The following is a 16723-nucleotide window of genomic DNA, read 5'->3' as shown; positions in this document are numbered from 1 at the left end:
CTACAGTTCAGCAAAATGGCAGTTGTACTCACAGTGCTGGTGTTATTCTTAGCTGGTTTTCTTGCTGGATTTATATTGTTGGTCATGGGGGCAATTAATTTTGATTTTTCCAACTCAGAAATTCCTCCTGGAGTGAACCAGCCTGCAAAGCTCCGAATCATTCATATAATTTTAATATGCACAGCTGTGGTGGTAAGTGAACCTGGTGTGATTTCTGGGGGAAGAACAGTGAACCTGTAGATTTTAAACTTAGTACAATGCTAGAAGCCTGCATGGAATTATGTTCCAGAGACGAGAGCAGGGCATTGCTGTCATGCTGCATGTTTTATTTAGCTGAGTGTTGCTAAAGAAACTTTGCCAGACTTTTAACACTGCACTGCTCTACCCCAGTACTGCCCAGCTCTATCTTAGGCAGTACCTATTGCTGCTTTAACACAAGTGTGTCAAAGTCTGACTGTGCTTCTGCCCTGACTTGAGCTGACCTAGTAATGATTTGATTAATTATGTTTATTCATTTTGGATCATTTATATTTCCATTCTGGGTTCAGACTATACCAGATGTCTCTGGGCCAAGTTTTTCTTGGTTGTGGGGATGACAAGTTCTGTATTTATTTTGAATATAAAGTGAGAAGCTGAACATTTCAGAACTGGCTTTGGGAAGGGACAGTTTCTGTCACATAAGTGACAAAATTAGGTAACATTGCCCAAGAGGAGCTGAAGGCATTCTTCTGCCCAAAGCACATTTATGTAACTCCTGCAGCAACTAAGCAGGATTCTCTGATGGGAATGAGGGGCTCTAGCCAGCCCAGCTTCTCCAGGTGAAGCAGTCTGTAAAAGCGTGGGAAGGTAATCAGTCTCCAAGAGCAGCACTCAGCATGTGGTGAGCTCTGCTGACGGAGGAGCTCACTGAATCACAGGTATTTCTACGTAACGATAGCTGTAGAGATGCTCTGATGAGACATGACATCAGACTGGAGATAACAGAGGTTGTGCATATATTTAATAAATTAATTTAATGGAATACCTGCAAAGAGAGACAAACTATTTAAAATTTAAAAAGGAAAACTAAGAGAAAAAAATTCTCTGTCAGAAATATTCTAGATTATAGTTGACCATAGTAAAGAATTCTAAATATATATTCTCATGCGTTGGCTGCACAGAAGTTATAATTAGAAACTGAGATTACATCACTTAAGCAGCTGGAAAAGCCAGTTGTCTTTGTATTATCAATTCACTGCCCACCATAAACCAGCATTGTATGCTGCAATGTAAACAACACAGGGTGAAAGAAAAACAAGTTGAATGTAAAAGTTAAGATATTCTTGGTATTGTTCCATTCCTGCTTGGAAAATAGCAAATACAAAAGAATAAATCATTTTATCATGCGTGTATGCAATTGGAGACACTAAGACTAATTTCTGTAACCAATTAAAATCAGTATATTGTAAAAAGTCTTAGTTTCTGCAAGAAATCTTTCCTCAAGATCAGGCACAAAGAATATTATAAATAGCTGGAATCACTGAAAAAAAAGGCCTACATTGAGAGTCATGGCACTACTGACTATCCATGCAAATCTGGCTGTCTAATAAGAAATATTCAGAACAGAATCCTGAGTACTATGAACTTGATCCAAATGTTCCTAAGGACCGAAGTACTGGTTGGCATGGCTGAACAATGCATTTCAAAACAGGGGGTACACCTTTTTTTTATTTACGCAAAGCTATGTTGGAGCACTAGCTCTGATTTGTATTCATTTTCTGATGCCTGGCATGAATATCCCTATGGCATAGAGAATGAACAGAAGTTCATCCCTACTAAATACCTCAGGATTTTCTTGTCAGTGCATGGCACACATCAGTGAGACTTAAGAGACGGATCAAAAAGCTATTATCAAATATATTCTTAAATTAGTCAACTCTACTTTGGGCAAGTGTCTGTACCACGAAAATCGGCACCAGAAAGACCCGTCTTTCACTATGTTTCCACATCTTCTGGGGGGGCAAGGATAGAATAACCAGTGAAAACCAAATTTGCTTTCCATGTTAGGTAAAGGACCCGCTGAGGAAGCAGAGAGATCTATTTCACCTTTCACCAGTCTGTTAATGTTGCATTGTTTGGGGTTCCATTCTTTGGTTCAGGTAGCTCTCTCATGACCTCTCCTGATGCTGCTGTTACTTGTTCAGTTGTCTCCTACACCTGTACAACTACTCTCTTAGTTCATTACTGCCCTAAAAATACATGACTTAGGCACCGTGAGTTTACTGTCCACACAGTTCGTTTCCTTTGGAAAATACAGGATGTCTTGAGTGAGATCTCTGTTCTCTTTGCCTTTGAACAGGGAAAGATTTTGGAAAACATTGGCATCTGCACTCAGGTGAATTTTGTACGGTATATGCAAGGAAGAAAGACTCTGGGGGCGGACGCGAAGCTCTTCATCAAGGATCTGTGGTTTGAGAAAGTGCCTGTAAGGATTTACCAGCCTAAGGCTCCATCTGCCAGCCAAAGGAGAGGAGTTATGTTTTTTCATGGAGGAGGATGGGTATTCGGAAGTCTTGGTAAGATATCTAGCAGAAAAAATATTATAGTTTAGTTAAAGAAATACATACTTCATAAATAGTAAAGTCGGTTGTTTCTTGATCTGTAGCAGTTGCAAACTTTGAGTATAACCACAGCTTCAATCTTGTAATTCTTGCTGTCGGAAGAAGGCATCTGCTGTGGATCACGTGATTTTTTCTTACAGGACAATGATATAAGGGGAAAAAATAATGAAATAGGAAGATGAGGAGATACAAAAGGACTGAGGAGCTGTGTAGGAAGCAGCAGAGAAAAGTACAGAATATTTTCTTCTTGCAATTCTTTGACTTCTCCAATAGAAAACATCTCTGGAGAGAAAACACCCCAACCCAAACCCAAACCCCACCAAATCTCTTTCAGAGACCCACGAAAATCTGTGCCGCTTTATCGCCAGAGAAAGTGAATCTGTGGTTGTATCTGTGGGGTGAGTCTTTCCTCATGCTGATTTTGAGAGATTATTTCCTATAGTGTAAATATCACCTCCTGTCTCCCCAGTCATAGCAACAATCTTCCTCAGAGAAATGTCTCTGTGGGACTTCTCAAGCGTGGGATTTACAAATTCATTCTGCTGTTGTTTGGAGCCACTGAAGACTCACTTGGGCTGTTTTCACTGTCTAATTACATCACAAATTATACGTTGGCATATCTAGTTGGAAAATGAAGTTTTGAATCAATATTTTCAAATTCCAAACTCAAAACTGATTGTAAACAGATAGTAAGCTATATGATCTCCTTAACACTTATTCAAGGAAAGCCTGCTTGATGCTTAGGGAAGCACAGTGTGAATGACAAGCTAATACGTTATCAAAATACTGGCATAATGGTTCAGATTATGAGGATATATAACATAGCTTTACGTAACAAAGACATAAACCAGAAGTATTGTCATTTGTGTCCAACTCATTAATCATTTGTGTCCAACCCATGAAAAGCTGAATCAGAAAGTAACGAAATGATTGTCAGTAAAACCTACATAGAGTTGGCATCTGAGTACTCCTGTGTTGTTAAACACCTAAGAGACATCATAAATAGATGATATAATAACAAAATAATCTGCACCACCTACTCACGGTTTATTGATGATAATACTGTGGAGAAAAAGAAAATTCTGCAGAAATCAGGGTATTGCTGGTTGCAGGAACCAGGACTTTAGCAGTACATTTAAAACTATTTCCTTCTCTTACACTTGTCTCTGTGTCCCAGGTACCGTTTAGCCCCTGAGCACAAATACCCCGCTGCATACGAAGACTGTCTGAACGCCACCCAGCACTTCCTGCAGCACCTGGAGCACTACGGCGTGGATCCTGCCCGGGTCATTGTCTGCGGGGACAGTGCTGGGGGCAACCTGGCAGCTGCTGTGAGCCAGACCCTGGCAGGCAGGTCAGACTTCCCCAAACTCCGTGCTCAGATCCTGATCTATCCAGGCCTTCAGGCGCTGGACTTCAATTTGCCATCTTATCAACAAAATCGGGGAGTCCCTCTGTTATTCCGGGAACGTGCTGCTTTCTACATGTTGCAGTATCTAAATGGAAATGCAACAAATCTGGAAGAGGTCTTGGAAGGTTCCCATATTTCTGTAGATATTCAACTAAATTATAGGAAGTGGGTGAGTCCAGACAACATCCCTGAAAAATTTAAGGTCAGAGGCTACAAACCACGTGTGCTACTTGACTGTACAACTGAAGTTTTTGAGAAAGTGAAGAGATTCTGTGAGCCCATGCTGTGCCCGCTGCTGGCTGAAGACACAATTCTTCAGCAGCTGCCAGAATCTTTCATCCTGACCTGCGAGTATGACGTGCTGAGGGACGATGGCTTGTTGTACAAGAAGAGGCTGGAGGACAACGGGGTTCGAGTGACCTGGTGCCACCTCGAGGATGGATTCCATGGAATCATAAACTCATTTAATAGTGACTGGTTGTCATTTCCAGCTGGAAAAAGGGGTCTTGATAATATTGTGGATTTTCTAAGAAGCTTATAACAGCATTTGTCTTTGTTTCTGTAAGAACTGCCAAATTTCTGCCACCTTTTATGCTTCTAAATTCCATATAAGAAGTTCAGATAGGAACATTCGATAAGAAGCAATTAGCCAGTGTGATTACCATAAAAGATGTTTCAAGAATACTATGAAAGTTTCTTTTAGAGCTGTTTGAAGTAGTCCATGCACAGTCTGCCTATTTTAATCATCTGTTTGGACTACACACTTGCTACTCTCTCAGTACATATAAAAGATGCAGTAAAATTTTAAGCCAACATCTGATCTGACCTATTTTATTCAATTACAGTCGATGGTTTCATTCTTCCTAGAAGTGTGTGTTTTAGCAAAGGAGAAAGACACTGACACTACAGTGCTATAATGCACAGCCTGTGCTCTCTGCTACACCTAGCACCTGAGTTTAAGGTTCCCAGTCACCAATTTGAAGATGTCTGTGGGCTAGGTAACTAGTATTTTAGACTCAAAAAAATGAAGTCACATTAGTTAACTTGACAGTTAGAACTGCAACTGTTCCCAAGAGAAATACTCTATTGACAACTTTGTTTAAATTACAATGGGAAAATGCTTTAAGTGTTTTCATATGTTTATCAAACATGTGGGTATGCTGAAAAACTTGTTCTTGTGCTTGATTAGAATCCTAGAATCACAGAATGGTTTGGGTTGGAAGGAACATTAAAGTTCATCTTCCAACGCCCTGCCATGGGTAGGGACACCTGGTCTAGCCCAGATTGCTTCAAGCCCCAAATAATCTAACAACAAAATAAGACTTACGCATTTACTTTTGCAGAGCATGGTACTTACCTTCCCCCCCCACCCCCCCACCCCTCCCTTGTTCCCATTTTCTTTTCTGAATGTCCTTGATAAAAGCATGTATTCCAAACTATGTAAAGCATGCCCACAATGCAGGAAATGAATGTCCTGGCTGCCGATCAGCTGCAAGGGACAATTTATTCTCCACATTCACTGGCTCTCTGTCATAGACTAGAACTTCATTCAGGACTTAACTGCAGTCTCTGAGCACTCACTATTATCATCCACAATCCAAGAATTCTGTATTCAATACCAGACCCTTTATCAGTCCCACAATTATCATAAAGATAAACAGGAGATTAAACACATTGACTCTTCTCCAGTGTGATAACTGCTGGCACATTGCACAACATTTCCAATGACTTTAAAGTGAGTGACACCTGAAAGATCTCTTGCAACTGGGACTGCTCCAAGCCTTACTGTTACCTTAAAAAGCCAAATCCCAGATAGGCGTGAAGACACGTCACCTCTGGATAGGTGAAATGGCATTTTTTTATCTGCTGCCAATGATACTACTGGCAATTTTTGTTCCTTCATTCATATCAGCAATCATAAGAACAATTTAAACTGAGTATGCCAATTGCAGCATCCCTCCTGGAGTGAGCAATCCTGGAAAACTTCGATTTATTGTTGCTGTTTTGATTGTTACATCTACTCTGGTGAGTAACTCTGCTGTGACTTCTGCCAGAAATGTTGTTAGATGTTATTTTTGCTGTATATGTAAATACCAGAATCCTGCCAACTCCATCAAGGCTTAAATGATGGCTTTTCTCTTCTGGGGGCTTACTTGAGAGGACAGTTTTTGGAAAATCATTTCTGTTAGACCTCAGTCAGATTTTCCCTGTTCCATAAGGATTAAGACAACTATAAGAGCCCAAGCTTTATCAGCTGAGCTTCCCTAATTAAATTTAAAATTAAGAAGTGAGATTGCTTTGATTTCCACTTTAGGTAAGCACATATGATGTTTTTAGGCCATTCTTGGGGCTTTCCAGTAACATGGAAGGCTGGGTAATGGAAGTAGCAGTAATGGAAGACTGGATGCTTTCTAAGATGACAAAACCAGAAACCCCATAAACCTTAGAGAGGTGAGAGACCCTTGGGAGCACTGCTCCCTCACCAGCTGCCCCTTCACCAGTTGCCCTTCATTGGCTGCCCTTCACCAGTGATCCTTCACCAGTCGCCCTTCTCTCACCAGGAGCCCCCTCACCAGGTGCCCCTTCACTGAGTGTCCCTCACCATCTGTCCTTTTCCAGGTGCCCCCGCACCAGTTACCCCTCGCCAGAAGCCCCTCACCAGTCGCTCCATGCCAGTTGCCCTTCTGGTGCCCCTCACGAGCTGCTCCTCACGCGGTTCTCCCTCACCCGATTCCCACTCATCCGGTGCCCCTCAGAGCTGTCCGCGCGCGGTCTCGTCTCAGCTCACCCCGGCTGTGCTCCCTCTCCCAACAGGGCAGGATTTTTGAGAAGATGGAGCTGTGCAGCAGCCCGGCCTTCAAGCGCCGCGTGTTCTCCGGGTGGCGGCCGGGCCCGGCGCGGGGGTGCGGCGGGAGGACGCGCGGCTCGGGCTGTACCGGCCCCGCGCCCCGCCGTGCTGCTCTTCCACGGCGGCGGCTGGATCTGCGGCAGTCTCGGTGCGGCCCCGGGCCCCGGCTCGGCCACCGACCCGTCGGGACGGAACCCCCTGGCACTGTCTTCGTAGCGTTAGCGAGTCAGGCGTTACTTCAGCCTTGGCCACCGTCTGTGTGCGGCCGACAGAATTCCGGCCTCCACACAGACGCTGATACAAAACTTTTTCACCTGTTCATACACTTTTAGCAAACAAAGAAACTAATGTCCATTGGTTCTAAATTAATTAATTCTCTTTCATAAATTGATATTCTATCCTCTTTAGTCTTTTTAGTATAGTTTTCCTCTGGTAGGGACTTACCAATACACATACACTAAGTCTTTTGTTAGGTGCTTCTTTTTATTCTGATTTCTGCAAAATGTCCTTGTAGTCCATAAATTCTGCCCTTCTTGTATCCAATTTCAACAATACACATCACCTCCCAGGCCTTGTTCATTGAAGCGTATCAGGGTTAGTTTAGCAAAACTTTTAAAAGTTTCAGTGATTTTCCCAATCAAGTCAACAATATCAGTCTGTGTAAAGACAGCTACATGCTGACTAAAAGTGATTTAAGACTAGCACACTGCTTATAATGAATATACCGGTTATGATTGATTGAAACAAATAATTAAAAATTAATTAGAAAGTTACATCATTTCCAGCAGCTGGAAGGCTGACCTCCGGCTGGGCTTTCCCATCCACTGCGAAGGGAGGCAGCGGGGCACGGGGAGAGCTTGAGCGTTTGAGGGCAGCAAAATATCTTCTGATGTGTTTCAGATTCCCAGAAAGGATCTGCCAGTACATTGCCAAGGAAAGCAGCTCGCTGGTGGTGTCTGTGGGGTGAGTTACGGCCGGGCTGCCCCGGGAAAGCCTTTTTGCCTCTTGTCACTTCTCAGCACTGCAGGGATGTGCAGCTGGTGGGAATGCTCCTGTTCAGAAGCTGGACTCGATGATCCTGATGGGTTCCTTCCAACTCAGCATTTTCTTTGATTTTCCCAGAATCCTGGGTGTCCAGACAGAATTTCAAGGGGGCTGTTTTAATTTCTCTCCCTGCTCCATCAGCTAACACTGCAGACACAGGCCACAGTAAGGTCCCTGTATCTCCCAACACAGAGCTATGCTGGCACCACACAAAAACAAGGAATGCTTTCCAGAAGAGAGTTCCAATGTGTTGAGAAATGACTAATACACTGACGTGGAAGGTGGTGATTCAGTGATCCATTTAAATAGGTGTAATTACCTTGTGCACTTCAAGGAGCTTTCTAACAGTAAGAATCAAATGCTAGTAAGTTTTAATACTAGTAATACTGAAAAACAGAACTGTTCCAGTTATTTAAATAAAGAAAAAATAATTCAAAAAAATGGAATATCCTAAATAAAGGTGAGGTGCAGATTGATTAAATTACTTAATCCACAAGCCAGATGCAGTCTACACCAGAAAAGAAAAATGAAGTTACATAACTTAATTTGTGATCAGGGCTGCTCTCCGAATATCCCAACTAAGCTTGAGTCCTTGCAGCCTCATCCTATGGCTCTCACTTCTCTGGGATGACTCATTGGACAAATACCTGTTTAGCAGATAAAAATACCTTTATGTTTTTTTGGTTTTTTTTTTTTTTTTCTGAGGGAAAAATTACTTCAACACAGGGAAAACCGGGGTTATGTAGAAATTTCGTATTTACAGTTATGACATTTCCTCCTGTTATTTTGTTGTCTCTGTCCATGTCCCAGGTACCGTTTAGCCCCTGAGCACAAATACCCCGCTGCATACGAAGACTGTCTGAACGCCACCCAGCACTTCCTGCAGCACCTGGAGCACTACGGCGTGGATCCTGCCCGGGTCATTGTCTGCGGGGACAGTGCTGGGGGCAACCTGGCAGCTGCTGTGAGCCAGACCCTGGCAGGCAGGTCAGACTTCCCCAAACTCCGTGCTCAGATCCTGATCTATCCAGGCCTTCGGGTGCTGGACTTCAATTTGCCATCTTATCAACAAAATCGGGGAGTCCCTGTTATTCCGGGAACGTGCTGCTTTCTTTGCTTTGCTGTACATACAAGGGAACACATCAAATCTGGAAGAGGTCTTGGAGGGCTCTCATATTCCTCCAGACCTGAGGCTGAAGTATAGGAAGTGGGTGAGTCCAGACAACATCCCTGAAAAATTTAAGGTCAGAGGCTACAAACCGCACAAGCCCTGTGAATTCAAGCCTGAAGTTTTTGAGAAAGTGAAGAGATTCTGTGAGCCCATGCTGTGCCCGCTGCTGGCTGAAGACACAATTCTTCAGCAGCTGCCAGAATCTTTCATCCTGACCTGCGAGTATGACGTGCTGAGGGACGATGGCTTGTTGTACAAGAAGAGGCTGGAGGACAACGGGGTTCGAGTGACCTGGTGCCACCTCGAGGATGGATTCCATGGAATCATAAACCTATTTGAATATTGTGGTTTGTCATTTCCATCTGGGAAAAGGGGATTGGACAAGGCTGTTGCATTTATAAAAGGCCTGTAAAAAGAGCTCTCCCTCATTATGCTTCTCCCACTAATGTCTCTGCTTAGGCTCCCACACCTCAGGTAGTGCTGGTCAGTAAGGATGTGACACTTTTTGATGTGTAAAACATTAATTCTGATATCCATTAACTTCAGATTAACACATATCTTTTCTTCATGAGACTCCTGACAGTTCAATCTTTACAATTTTTCTACATGCTGTGTTTTTTTCAAATTGGCGTATGATTGATTCCTTATCTTAATTTACTAAATTATTTATTCCTATATGTTATAAACATATATTATAGTATTGGCTTCTCGCAAAGTATTAAGGTAGATATTATATAATGTTAGAAATGCTTTTTGCTGTGTGGATGTAGTTTTCTCTCGTTTTAGCAAGAATGTTAGCAAGTGTGAGCAAGTAAGATAACCTCCAAGCAAGCAGAGGATGAGGCCCGAGAAGCTGCTAATCAACACTTTGTCCAGAGAACAAAAGGGCCCAAAGGCTGCTCTGCCCGGAGAACGGGCGGCCAGGAGAGTCCGAGAGCCGCTATCACCGCTCTGCCCGGGGGGCAAAGAGGCCCAAAGCTGCAATCAGCCCTGACTGTCTGGAGAATTAAGAGATCCACCCTACCACCGACTCTTACCTAGCGGGCCCAACCCCAAGAATCAAAAGAAATAAAACCACAAGGCAGAAGACTACGCATGCTCTAAAAAGGCGGAACCAAGGAGTGGCCATGCAGAACAGCTCCCGGAAAAGTTTTAATATGAATAGAGAACAGACAGTTAAAATGGTATAAAAAGGACTCACCTCGGGCATCAGGTGTGCTCTTGGCAGAGCGCCAAGGCACCCGGCCGTTATCCCTTTGCTTTATTTTATGTGTCTCTTATTGTCTTTATATTAAACTCTTTAAACTCTAACAGGAGAGTGAACCTCGTTTTTCACACTATACAAATAATCGATGTGGAATGATTTGGATTAAATGCTGTTCACTACAGCCAGGATATTTGTGGTGTCCATTTGATAAGCTCCAAAGCATGACTTTATTAAGCTAAAAAGTACGAGCTAGGTAGATAGTGAGCTGGAGGGAAGAGATAGAGGAAAACTCTGGAGAAACAGGCAGAGATCAAGATCTCAGTGAGGAGATTGAGCAAATGTTCCATGGCTACAAAAGTAGCAGTGCAAGGCCAGAGTTGATGGGGGACATCCTGCTGGAGGCAAGTAAATAATTGTAGGTCTACAAAGTCCTTTTAATTTTGGAATGTCTCCACTATGCCCACTGAAGGCAGGATACACTGTTGAGAGGAAATGCTCACACCAGGTTTTTGAAAGATAGAAAGGATCAGTGAACTGGACTCTTGGTTTGTGTGTACTGAAAGGTACAGCTTAAAGAGAGAGAATATGAAGCAAAATGTTCTTCCAAAGGGTGTTCCCCAGTATTAACTTTTGCAGAATCTGTGCTGTGTTTGTGTGCTACAATCTGTCAATTTGTGCTGTCTGCACGGCTTGAGTTTTATTTACAGGATGAGACAGTGTATTCCCTGACATGATGCTTCATTACACCCTGCTGATGAAAGCAAGGAAGAACAGCACACTCAGAACAGCCAGACTGAGGACATGGAAATGACAGAATTTCTAGGGTTGGGAGTGACCTCTGGAGATCATCCAGTGCAATCACCTGCCAAGGCAGAGTCACCTGGAGCAGGTGATGCAGGAACACATCCAGGTGTGCTTGGAATGTCACCAGAGAGGGAAACTCCACACCCTCCCTGGGCACTGTCCCAGTGCTCTGCCACCCTCAATGCAAAGAAGTTCTTCCGCATGTTGAGGTGAAACTTGCGTTTTAGTTTATGCCCATTGCTCCTCGTCCTAAGGAAATCCTCAGGAAAAAAGGAAAAAAATCCTACTGGGGGGCTGAGAAAAGCAGAACTTTTTACAAAAACGAATGCTGACTTCCCTTAGGTTTCCCTGCGCAAGGGCAGCCCTTCACTGAGCACGGGCAGCCAGCCCTTCCTTTAACCTCCCGCGGGCAGCCGCTCGCAGAGAATCGCGGAACTGAGGGCGGAGGGGGCGGCGGTGAGCCGGCCGGGGGCGCAGGGTCGTGGGGGCCGTGCCAGCCCCGGCGCGGCGGGAGGCGGCGCCGGGCCCGTCCGTTCCCCGGTACCGCGCGCAGGTCACGCCGGGCCTCCTTGAACCGAGATTACCCGGCCGGCGCCTCCGGCCGCTCCGCGCGGCTCCCCCCGGCCGCCCGCACCATGACCCCTGCGCCGGCTTTGCGGAGCGGCCGCACTCGGCCCGTGACGGGGCCGCGGCTCTGCCGAGCACTGCCGGGGGAGCCCCGCGGGGCCGCGGCCGGGCCATGGCGCTGCTGCCCGCGCTGCTGCTGCTGCTCCTGCCCCTGGCGGCGCTGGCGGCGGCCGCGGTGCTGCTCGGCCTGCCCGGCTACGACATCCCGCCCGGGGTGAACCAGCCGGCCAAGCTGCGCCTGGTGCTGACCGTGCTGCTCGGCACCGCCGCGCTGGTGAGTGGCGGTGCGGGGGGCGAGGGGGCGTTTGGGGGCACCCGCGGGCCGGGGGGGCGGGGGGGCAGCGGTTGCACAAACACGGGGAGCCGGGGCTAGGATTCGCGTGTCCCCGCTGTCTCCATGGGATGCTGGCGGTGCCGCATCACGGGGAGGGCATGCGGAGAGCACCCGCCGGGCGGGTTCTGCCCCGGGGCAACCCCCGATACGGTCACTGCAAGGGCACCCCCGATCCGGACACTGCCCCCGATATCCCCCAGTCGAGGATGCTGCCCCCGGCACCGCCGGTCCAAACACTGCCCCGAGCAACCCCCGGTCGAGGATGCTGTCCCGGACACCCTGGTGCGGACACTGCCCTGGGCACCCCCGGCCGGGCTGCTGCGGGGAGCACTGCCCATGTCGCGGGCAAATCCCGTTCCCGGTTCAGGAGCGTGCTGGGGCGTGTTAGCGGAGACTGCGATGGCTGATGGCAGCCCCGAATTCGGGGCTGGGCTGGTGTTCTGCCTGATAACTGCCCGCAGCTTCAGGCGAAATCACCTTGCACAAGGAAAGCTGCAGCCCTTCAGCTGCTCCTGCCACGGCTGACATTTATGGCACACAATCCGGTTAGGGCTGCTTTATTTAATCCCTGGACTCCCTCTGGCAGGGTTGCATAAACGGCATTAGAGCCCTCCTCAGCTCTGCCTCTGTTACTTACTGTCTTTGAATTTCTTAAAATCTTCAGCTTTGTCACTCCTTTAGCCCCAAACATCACTCCTGCTATCACACAGACTTTGTTTTCCTCCACACAGATTCTTAAACCATTTACATCCTCTTTAAATTAAATTTACTGACAATGCTGCCCAGCAATCCTGAACCCCACTAGCAGGTGACAAGACAGACTCACTGGGCATTAAAAAGAGGGATCTTGTTCAGCCAGTGAATGGTAACTGATTCCCAGCTTCTTGTTTGTTCACTTACTACATCAGATTTATATTCTAGCTTGCAAGAACATTGGGAAAGGAAGCAACTTCATTTTGCTCAGTAGATCTGTTGTGCAAATAAAATACAGTAACTAACTTGCACAACCCAACGTGGCACTTTAGATTTGCAAATTCACTGAGTTTTATGGTCTAATTCATGAACATTAGTTTCAGCAATGAAGAACTGTTTCTACATACTGTATTTAGTTGTTGTCATCAAGTATAAATGAAACAAGAATGACACAAATATGTGCAGGACAATGCTGATGATTAAAATATGTACTCCAAGATGACCAGTTTGGCTGATCTTTATAAAATTTCTGATGTGACGTTACAATGACATTGGATTTGAGTAGCGCAAGTAAATTTTTCTACAGACTATAGGATGTGAGAACTTGGGAAAATTGTTTCATTTCCAAATCAGAGTTCTGTGTTTCTTTAAAATTTCCCCCAAATAAAGTTTGATGTAAGTACGACGCAGAATTTTTATACCCTGGCTAACTCCAGACTTTTAAACATGCCTTAATGTCTTTTACCTTTAACAGGGAAGGATTTTGGAGAAGACTGGGCTTTGCAGCCAAATCACTTTTGGCCGATACGTGCGACAGGGACGGAAACTAGGGCTGGATCCAAAGCTCTTTATCCAGGATCTGCAGTTTAACGAAGTACCTGTGAGGGTTTATCAGCCTAAAGCTACCTCTGATGGGCCAAGGAGAGGCATCCTCTTCTTTCATGGAGGAGGCTGGGTATTCGGAAGCCTTGGTAAGATACTTCCTGAAGGAACTGTAGTAGTGTAGAAAGAATATTCTCATCTTTTTAGAAAATTGAAATAAGATGAGGTTTCAGCATGTGATTTGGGATGAAGTCTGAAGCCTTTCTGGAATGGACGTTGCTCAGGCTGTCCCAAAGCTGAGGGCAATAGCAAAGCACTAACAACATTTCTTTTGCAGATACCTATGAAAAGGTGTGTCGCTACCTCTCCAGGGAGAGTGACTCGGTAGTTGTGTCTGTGCAGTAAGTGAACACTACCCAGTTCTGTTGTTGGGAGGTTATTGTTGCTGTGGGACTACAGCAGAGCTGCGCTGGTTTTGGAGATGTTCTTTTTTGGCAGAGGAATTTCTATGGGATTCACTGAAGTCCATAAAGAGACAACTAGTGATAACTGAGATTTTGCAGCCCTTAAATGTTCATGCCCAGAGATAGTCCAAAAAGATATATATGGAAATATTTGGCACACTAAGGAAGTCTATAAAAGCCAATTAAAAACTTAGGTGGAAAAAAGTCTTCCTTGCTCTGAACATATAGACATGTTGGTGCTCCAAGCAATTGGGAACTATGGGAAAAGAGAGTAATCACGCTGAAATACTCCCATTTTACACATAGGAAGCAGAGGCACAAAATTATTAAATAACCTTGTCAGGAGTACAGAGGGAGTTTTCAGCATCAGTAGGAATTATACAAGTCCTTGGTCAGATTGTTAATCAGAGACAATGCTACTTCAGTGAGTTCTTGTGACTGAACTCACCATTTACAGCTTATCTGCAATCCCAAAATGTTTGGAGGCACTGAAGACCCTAACCTAGAGCCAAACCAACCCAAAATGATAGGGCTGAAGAACAGCATACGAGACCATTTCCTGATTACTACTACTGATGTTTCCTTCTCTTACACTTGTCTCTGTGTCCCAGGTACCGTTTAGCCCCTGAGCACAAATACCCCGCTGCATACGAAGACTGTCTGAACGCCACCCAGCACTTCCTGCAGCACCTGGAGCACTACGGCGTGGATCCTGCCCGGGTCATTGTCTGCGGGGACAGTGCTGGGGGCAACCTGGCAGCTGCTGTGAGCCAGACCCTGGCAGGCAGGTCAGACTTCCCCAAACTCCGTGCTCAGATCCTGATCTATCCAGGCCTTCAGGCGCTGGACTTCAATTTGCCATCTTATCAACAAAATCGGGGAGTCCCTCTGTTATTCCGGGAACGTGCTGCTTTCTTTGCTTTGCTGTACCTCAATGGGGATGCACTGCACATGCAAGAGGTCTTGGAGGGCTCTCATATTCCTCCAGACCTGAGGCTGAAGTATAGGAAGTGGGTGAGTCCAGACAACATCCCTGAGGAATTTAAGGTCAGAGGTGTGAAGCCACTTGGGCCCACTGATTTTATAGCTGAAGTTTATGAGACAGTGAAGAGATTCTGTGAGCCCAACCTGTGCCCACTGTTGGCTGAAGACTCTGTTGTTCACCAGCTGCCAGAATCTTTCATCCTGACCTGCGAGTATGACGTGCTGAGGGACGATGGCTTGTTGTACAAGAAGAGGCTGGAGGACAACGGGGTTCGAGTGACCTGGTACCACCTCGAGGATGGATTCCATGGAATCATAAGCCTATATGATTATTGTGGCTTCTCATTTCCATCTGGGAAAAGGGGACTGGACAGCGTTGTTAACTTCCTAAAAAGCTTATAGTAAACTTCGTAGATTCCACAAGTCTCTTCATGCCTCAACCTAGGAAAATATCTTTTTAGGATATTTAATATCAGGTTATGGGTAGTCAAGCAGTGGCAGCCATTAACAATGATAAACAAGGCTCATCAGAACCTCATTCCAGCTGTTAGTTGGAACATGGAATATACAAACCTTATACAAGCTTGTACCATGCTGCAAGCCCTTATCTTTAACTCTGTCAGTAAAGAACAGTTCTTCGAATGGACATCCTGGTTTGTTCCAGTTGTTTAAAATATATCTGTATGAAGAGAAACTGTGTGTTAGCAGGTGTGTGTGGTATGAGAATAAAACCCAGCTGACTTTAGTGGGTTGTGAGCCACTGTTTTGGTTGACAATAAATAAATATGATGCAGCCTCGAATGTGGTCACTGTCACTGTGGGCACAACAAACATGGTTCCATGGCCAAGCAGTTCCAACATCACCCATGTTTCTCAGCACACAGGCAGGACTGGAGCCCCTTCCTGCCCCAGCTTTAGCAATGGACTACTGGGTAATGTTTCACTCACATAACTTGAAAGACAGTTCCATCAGCCAGGGAGGGGAGTGCTGGTGAGACAAACAAATATGATTGCATCACAAAAAGATGGGTAAGATTTGTGGAAAATTGGACCCAAATACTCTACTACAGCTCTCATTGGAAACTGGCTGTAGAAAAGGGAAAGATCAGGAGAGAAGGAAGGGGAAGATGAGGAAGGTCAGGGCAGGAACAGAGCAGGTCAGAACCTGTGCTGTCGGGGTAGTACAGGGCTGTAGCTGTCAGCTGGAGTCCAGCCTCAGCTCATGAGAGTAATAAAAGGGAGAAGAATAAGCATCTTTCTTGGCCTGTATTAATTCATTCTGTTTATGACCTGCCCTTCCTCTCCTTAAGCTAGGGCAGAAGCAATGCTGGAGCACAGGTTGCACTGAGTGGTTCACACTGTATATAACATTGGCCAATTAAAAATGGCACTTACAGCAGTCACTTGAGGCTGCTGTACCATTTACACACAACTGTATAGCAATATAGACAATAACATACACCAACATCATGCAAGAGAGACTTCGCTAATCCTTTCAGAATTTAATACTTATTATGACTTGTATCAGAGGATCTTTAATAATCTGGATATTGGTCTCATTTGCTTGTAGAAACACGAGCATCTTTGCTAGCAGAGCTGCTCAATAGATTTCATGCCCTGCTTAAAAGCTCAGCAAAATTTTGTCATTAGACTTTTAACTTTGTCAAAACATGCCAGTTAGGTTCAATATTAGAGCTGTTCAAGCAGATCCTCC

The 16723-nt window shown here is 45.3% G+C and overlaps 3 protein-coding genes across 3 annotated transcripts; all 3 read left to right on the top strand.

The window, feature by feature from the left end:
• Positions 1-4866, top strand: LOC116454808 (arylacetamide deacetylase-like 4). The gene is made up of 4 exons (XM_032131809.1): positions 1-192; positions 2339-2555; positions 2935-2998; positions 3778-4866. Exons 1-4 carry the CDS (start codon positions 16-18, stop codon positions 4550-4552), a joined length of 1233 nt encoding a protein of 410 aa, XP_031987700.1. The 5' UTR covers positions 1-15; the 3' UTR covers positions 4553-4866.
• Positions 4867-7714: 2848 nt separating this feature from the next.
• LOC116454809 (arylacetamide deacetylase-like 3) lies at positions 7715-9715 on the top strand. Its single transcript, XM_032131810.1, is given in 3 exon segments — positions 7715-7822; positions 8714-9028; positions 9030-9715. Coding segments are annotated over 3 exon segments (846 nt in total). The 5' UTR covers positions 7715-7748; the 3' UTR covers positions 9487-9715.
• A 1821-nt stretch (positions 9716-11536) lies between these two features.
• Positions 11537-15810, top strand: LOC116454806 (arylacetamide deacetylase-like 4). The gene is made up of 4 exons (XM_032131808.1): positions 11537-11986; positions 13494-13710; positions 13899-13962; positions 14637-15810. Exons 1-4 carry the CDS (start codon positions 11825-11827, stop codon positions 15409-15411), a joined length of 1218 nt encoding a protein of 405 aa, XP_031987699.1. The 5' UTR covers positions 11537-11824; the 3' UTR covers positions 15412-15810.
• The last annotated feature ends 913 nt before the right edge of the window (positions 15811-16723 follow it).

This window comes from Corvus moneduloides, chromosome 22, assembly GCF_009650955.1.
Source record: "Corvus moneduloides isolate bCorMon1 chromosome 22, bCorMon1.pri, whole genome shotgun sequence".
In the NCBI taxonomy this organism is placed as follows: domain Eukaryota; kingdom Metazoa; phylum Chordata; class Aves; order Passeriformes; family Corvidae; genus Corvus; species Corvus moneduloides.
The sequence above is the reverse complement of the archived record's forward strand: the minus strand, read 5'-3'. Positions and strand labels throughout refer to the sequence as shown.

Coding starts and splice junctions, on each gene's coding strand:
- LOC116454808 (XM_032131809.1), top strand. CDS start 16: ATGGCAGTTGTACTCACAGTGCTGGTGTTATTCTTAGCTGGTTTTCTT. Junction 193..2,338: donor TAATATGCACAGCTGTGGTG/GTAAGTGAACCT, acceptor GCCTTTGAACAG/GGAAAGATTTTGGAAAACAT. Junction 2,999..3,777: donor TCTGTGGTTGTATCTGTGGG/GTGAGTCTTTCC, acceptor TCTGTGTCCCAG/GTACCGTTTAGCCCCTGAGC.
- LOC116454806 (XM_032131808.1), top strand. CDS start 11,825: ATGGCGCTGCTGCCCGCGCTGCTGCTGCTGCTCCTGCCCCTGGCGGCG. Junction 13,711..13,898: donor CTGGGTATTCGGAAGCCTTG/GTAAGATACTTC, acceptor TTTCTTTTGCAG/ATACCTATGAAAAGGTGTGT. Junction 13,963..14,636: donor TCGGTAGTTGTGTCTGTGCA/GTAAGTGAACAC, acceptor TCTGTGTCCCAG/GTACCGTTTAGCCCCTGAGC.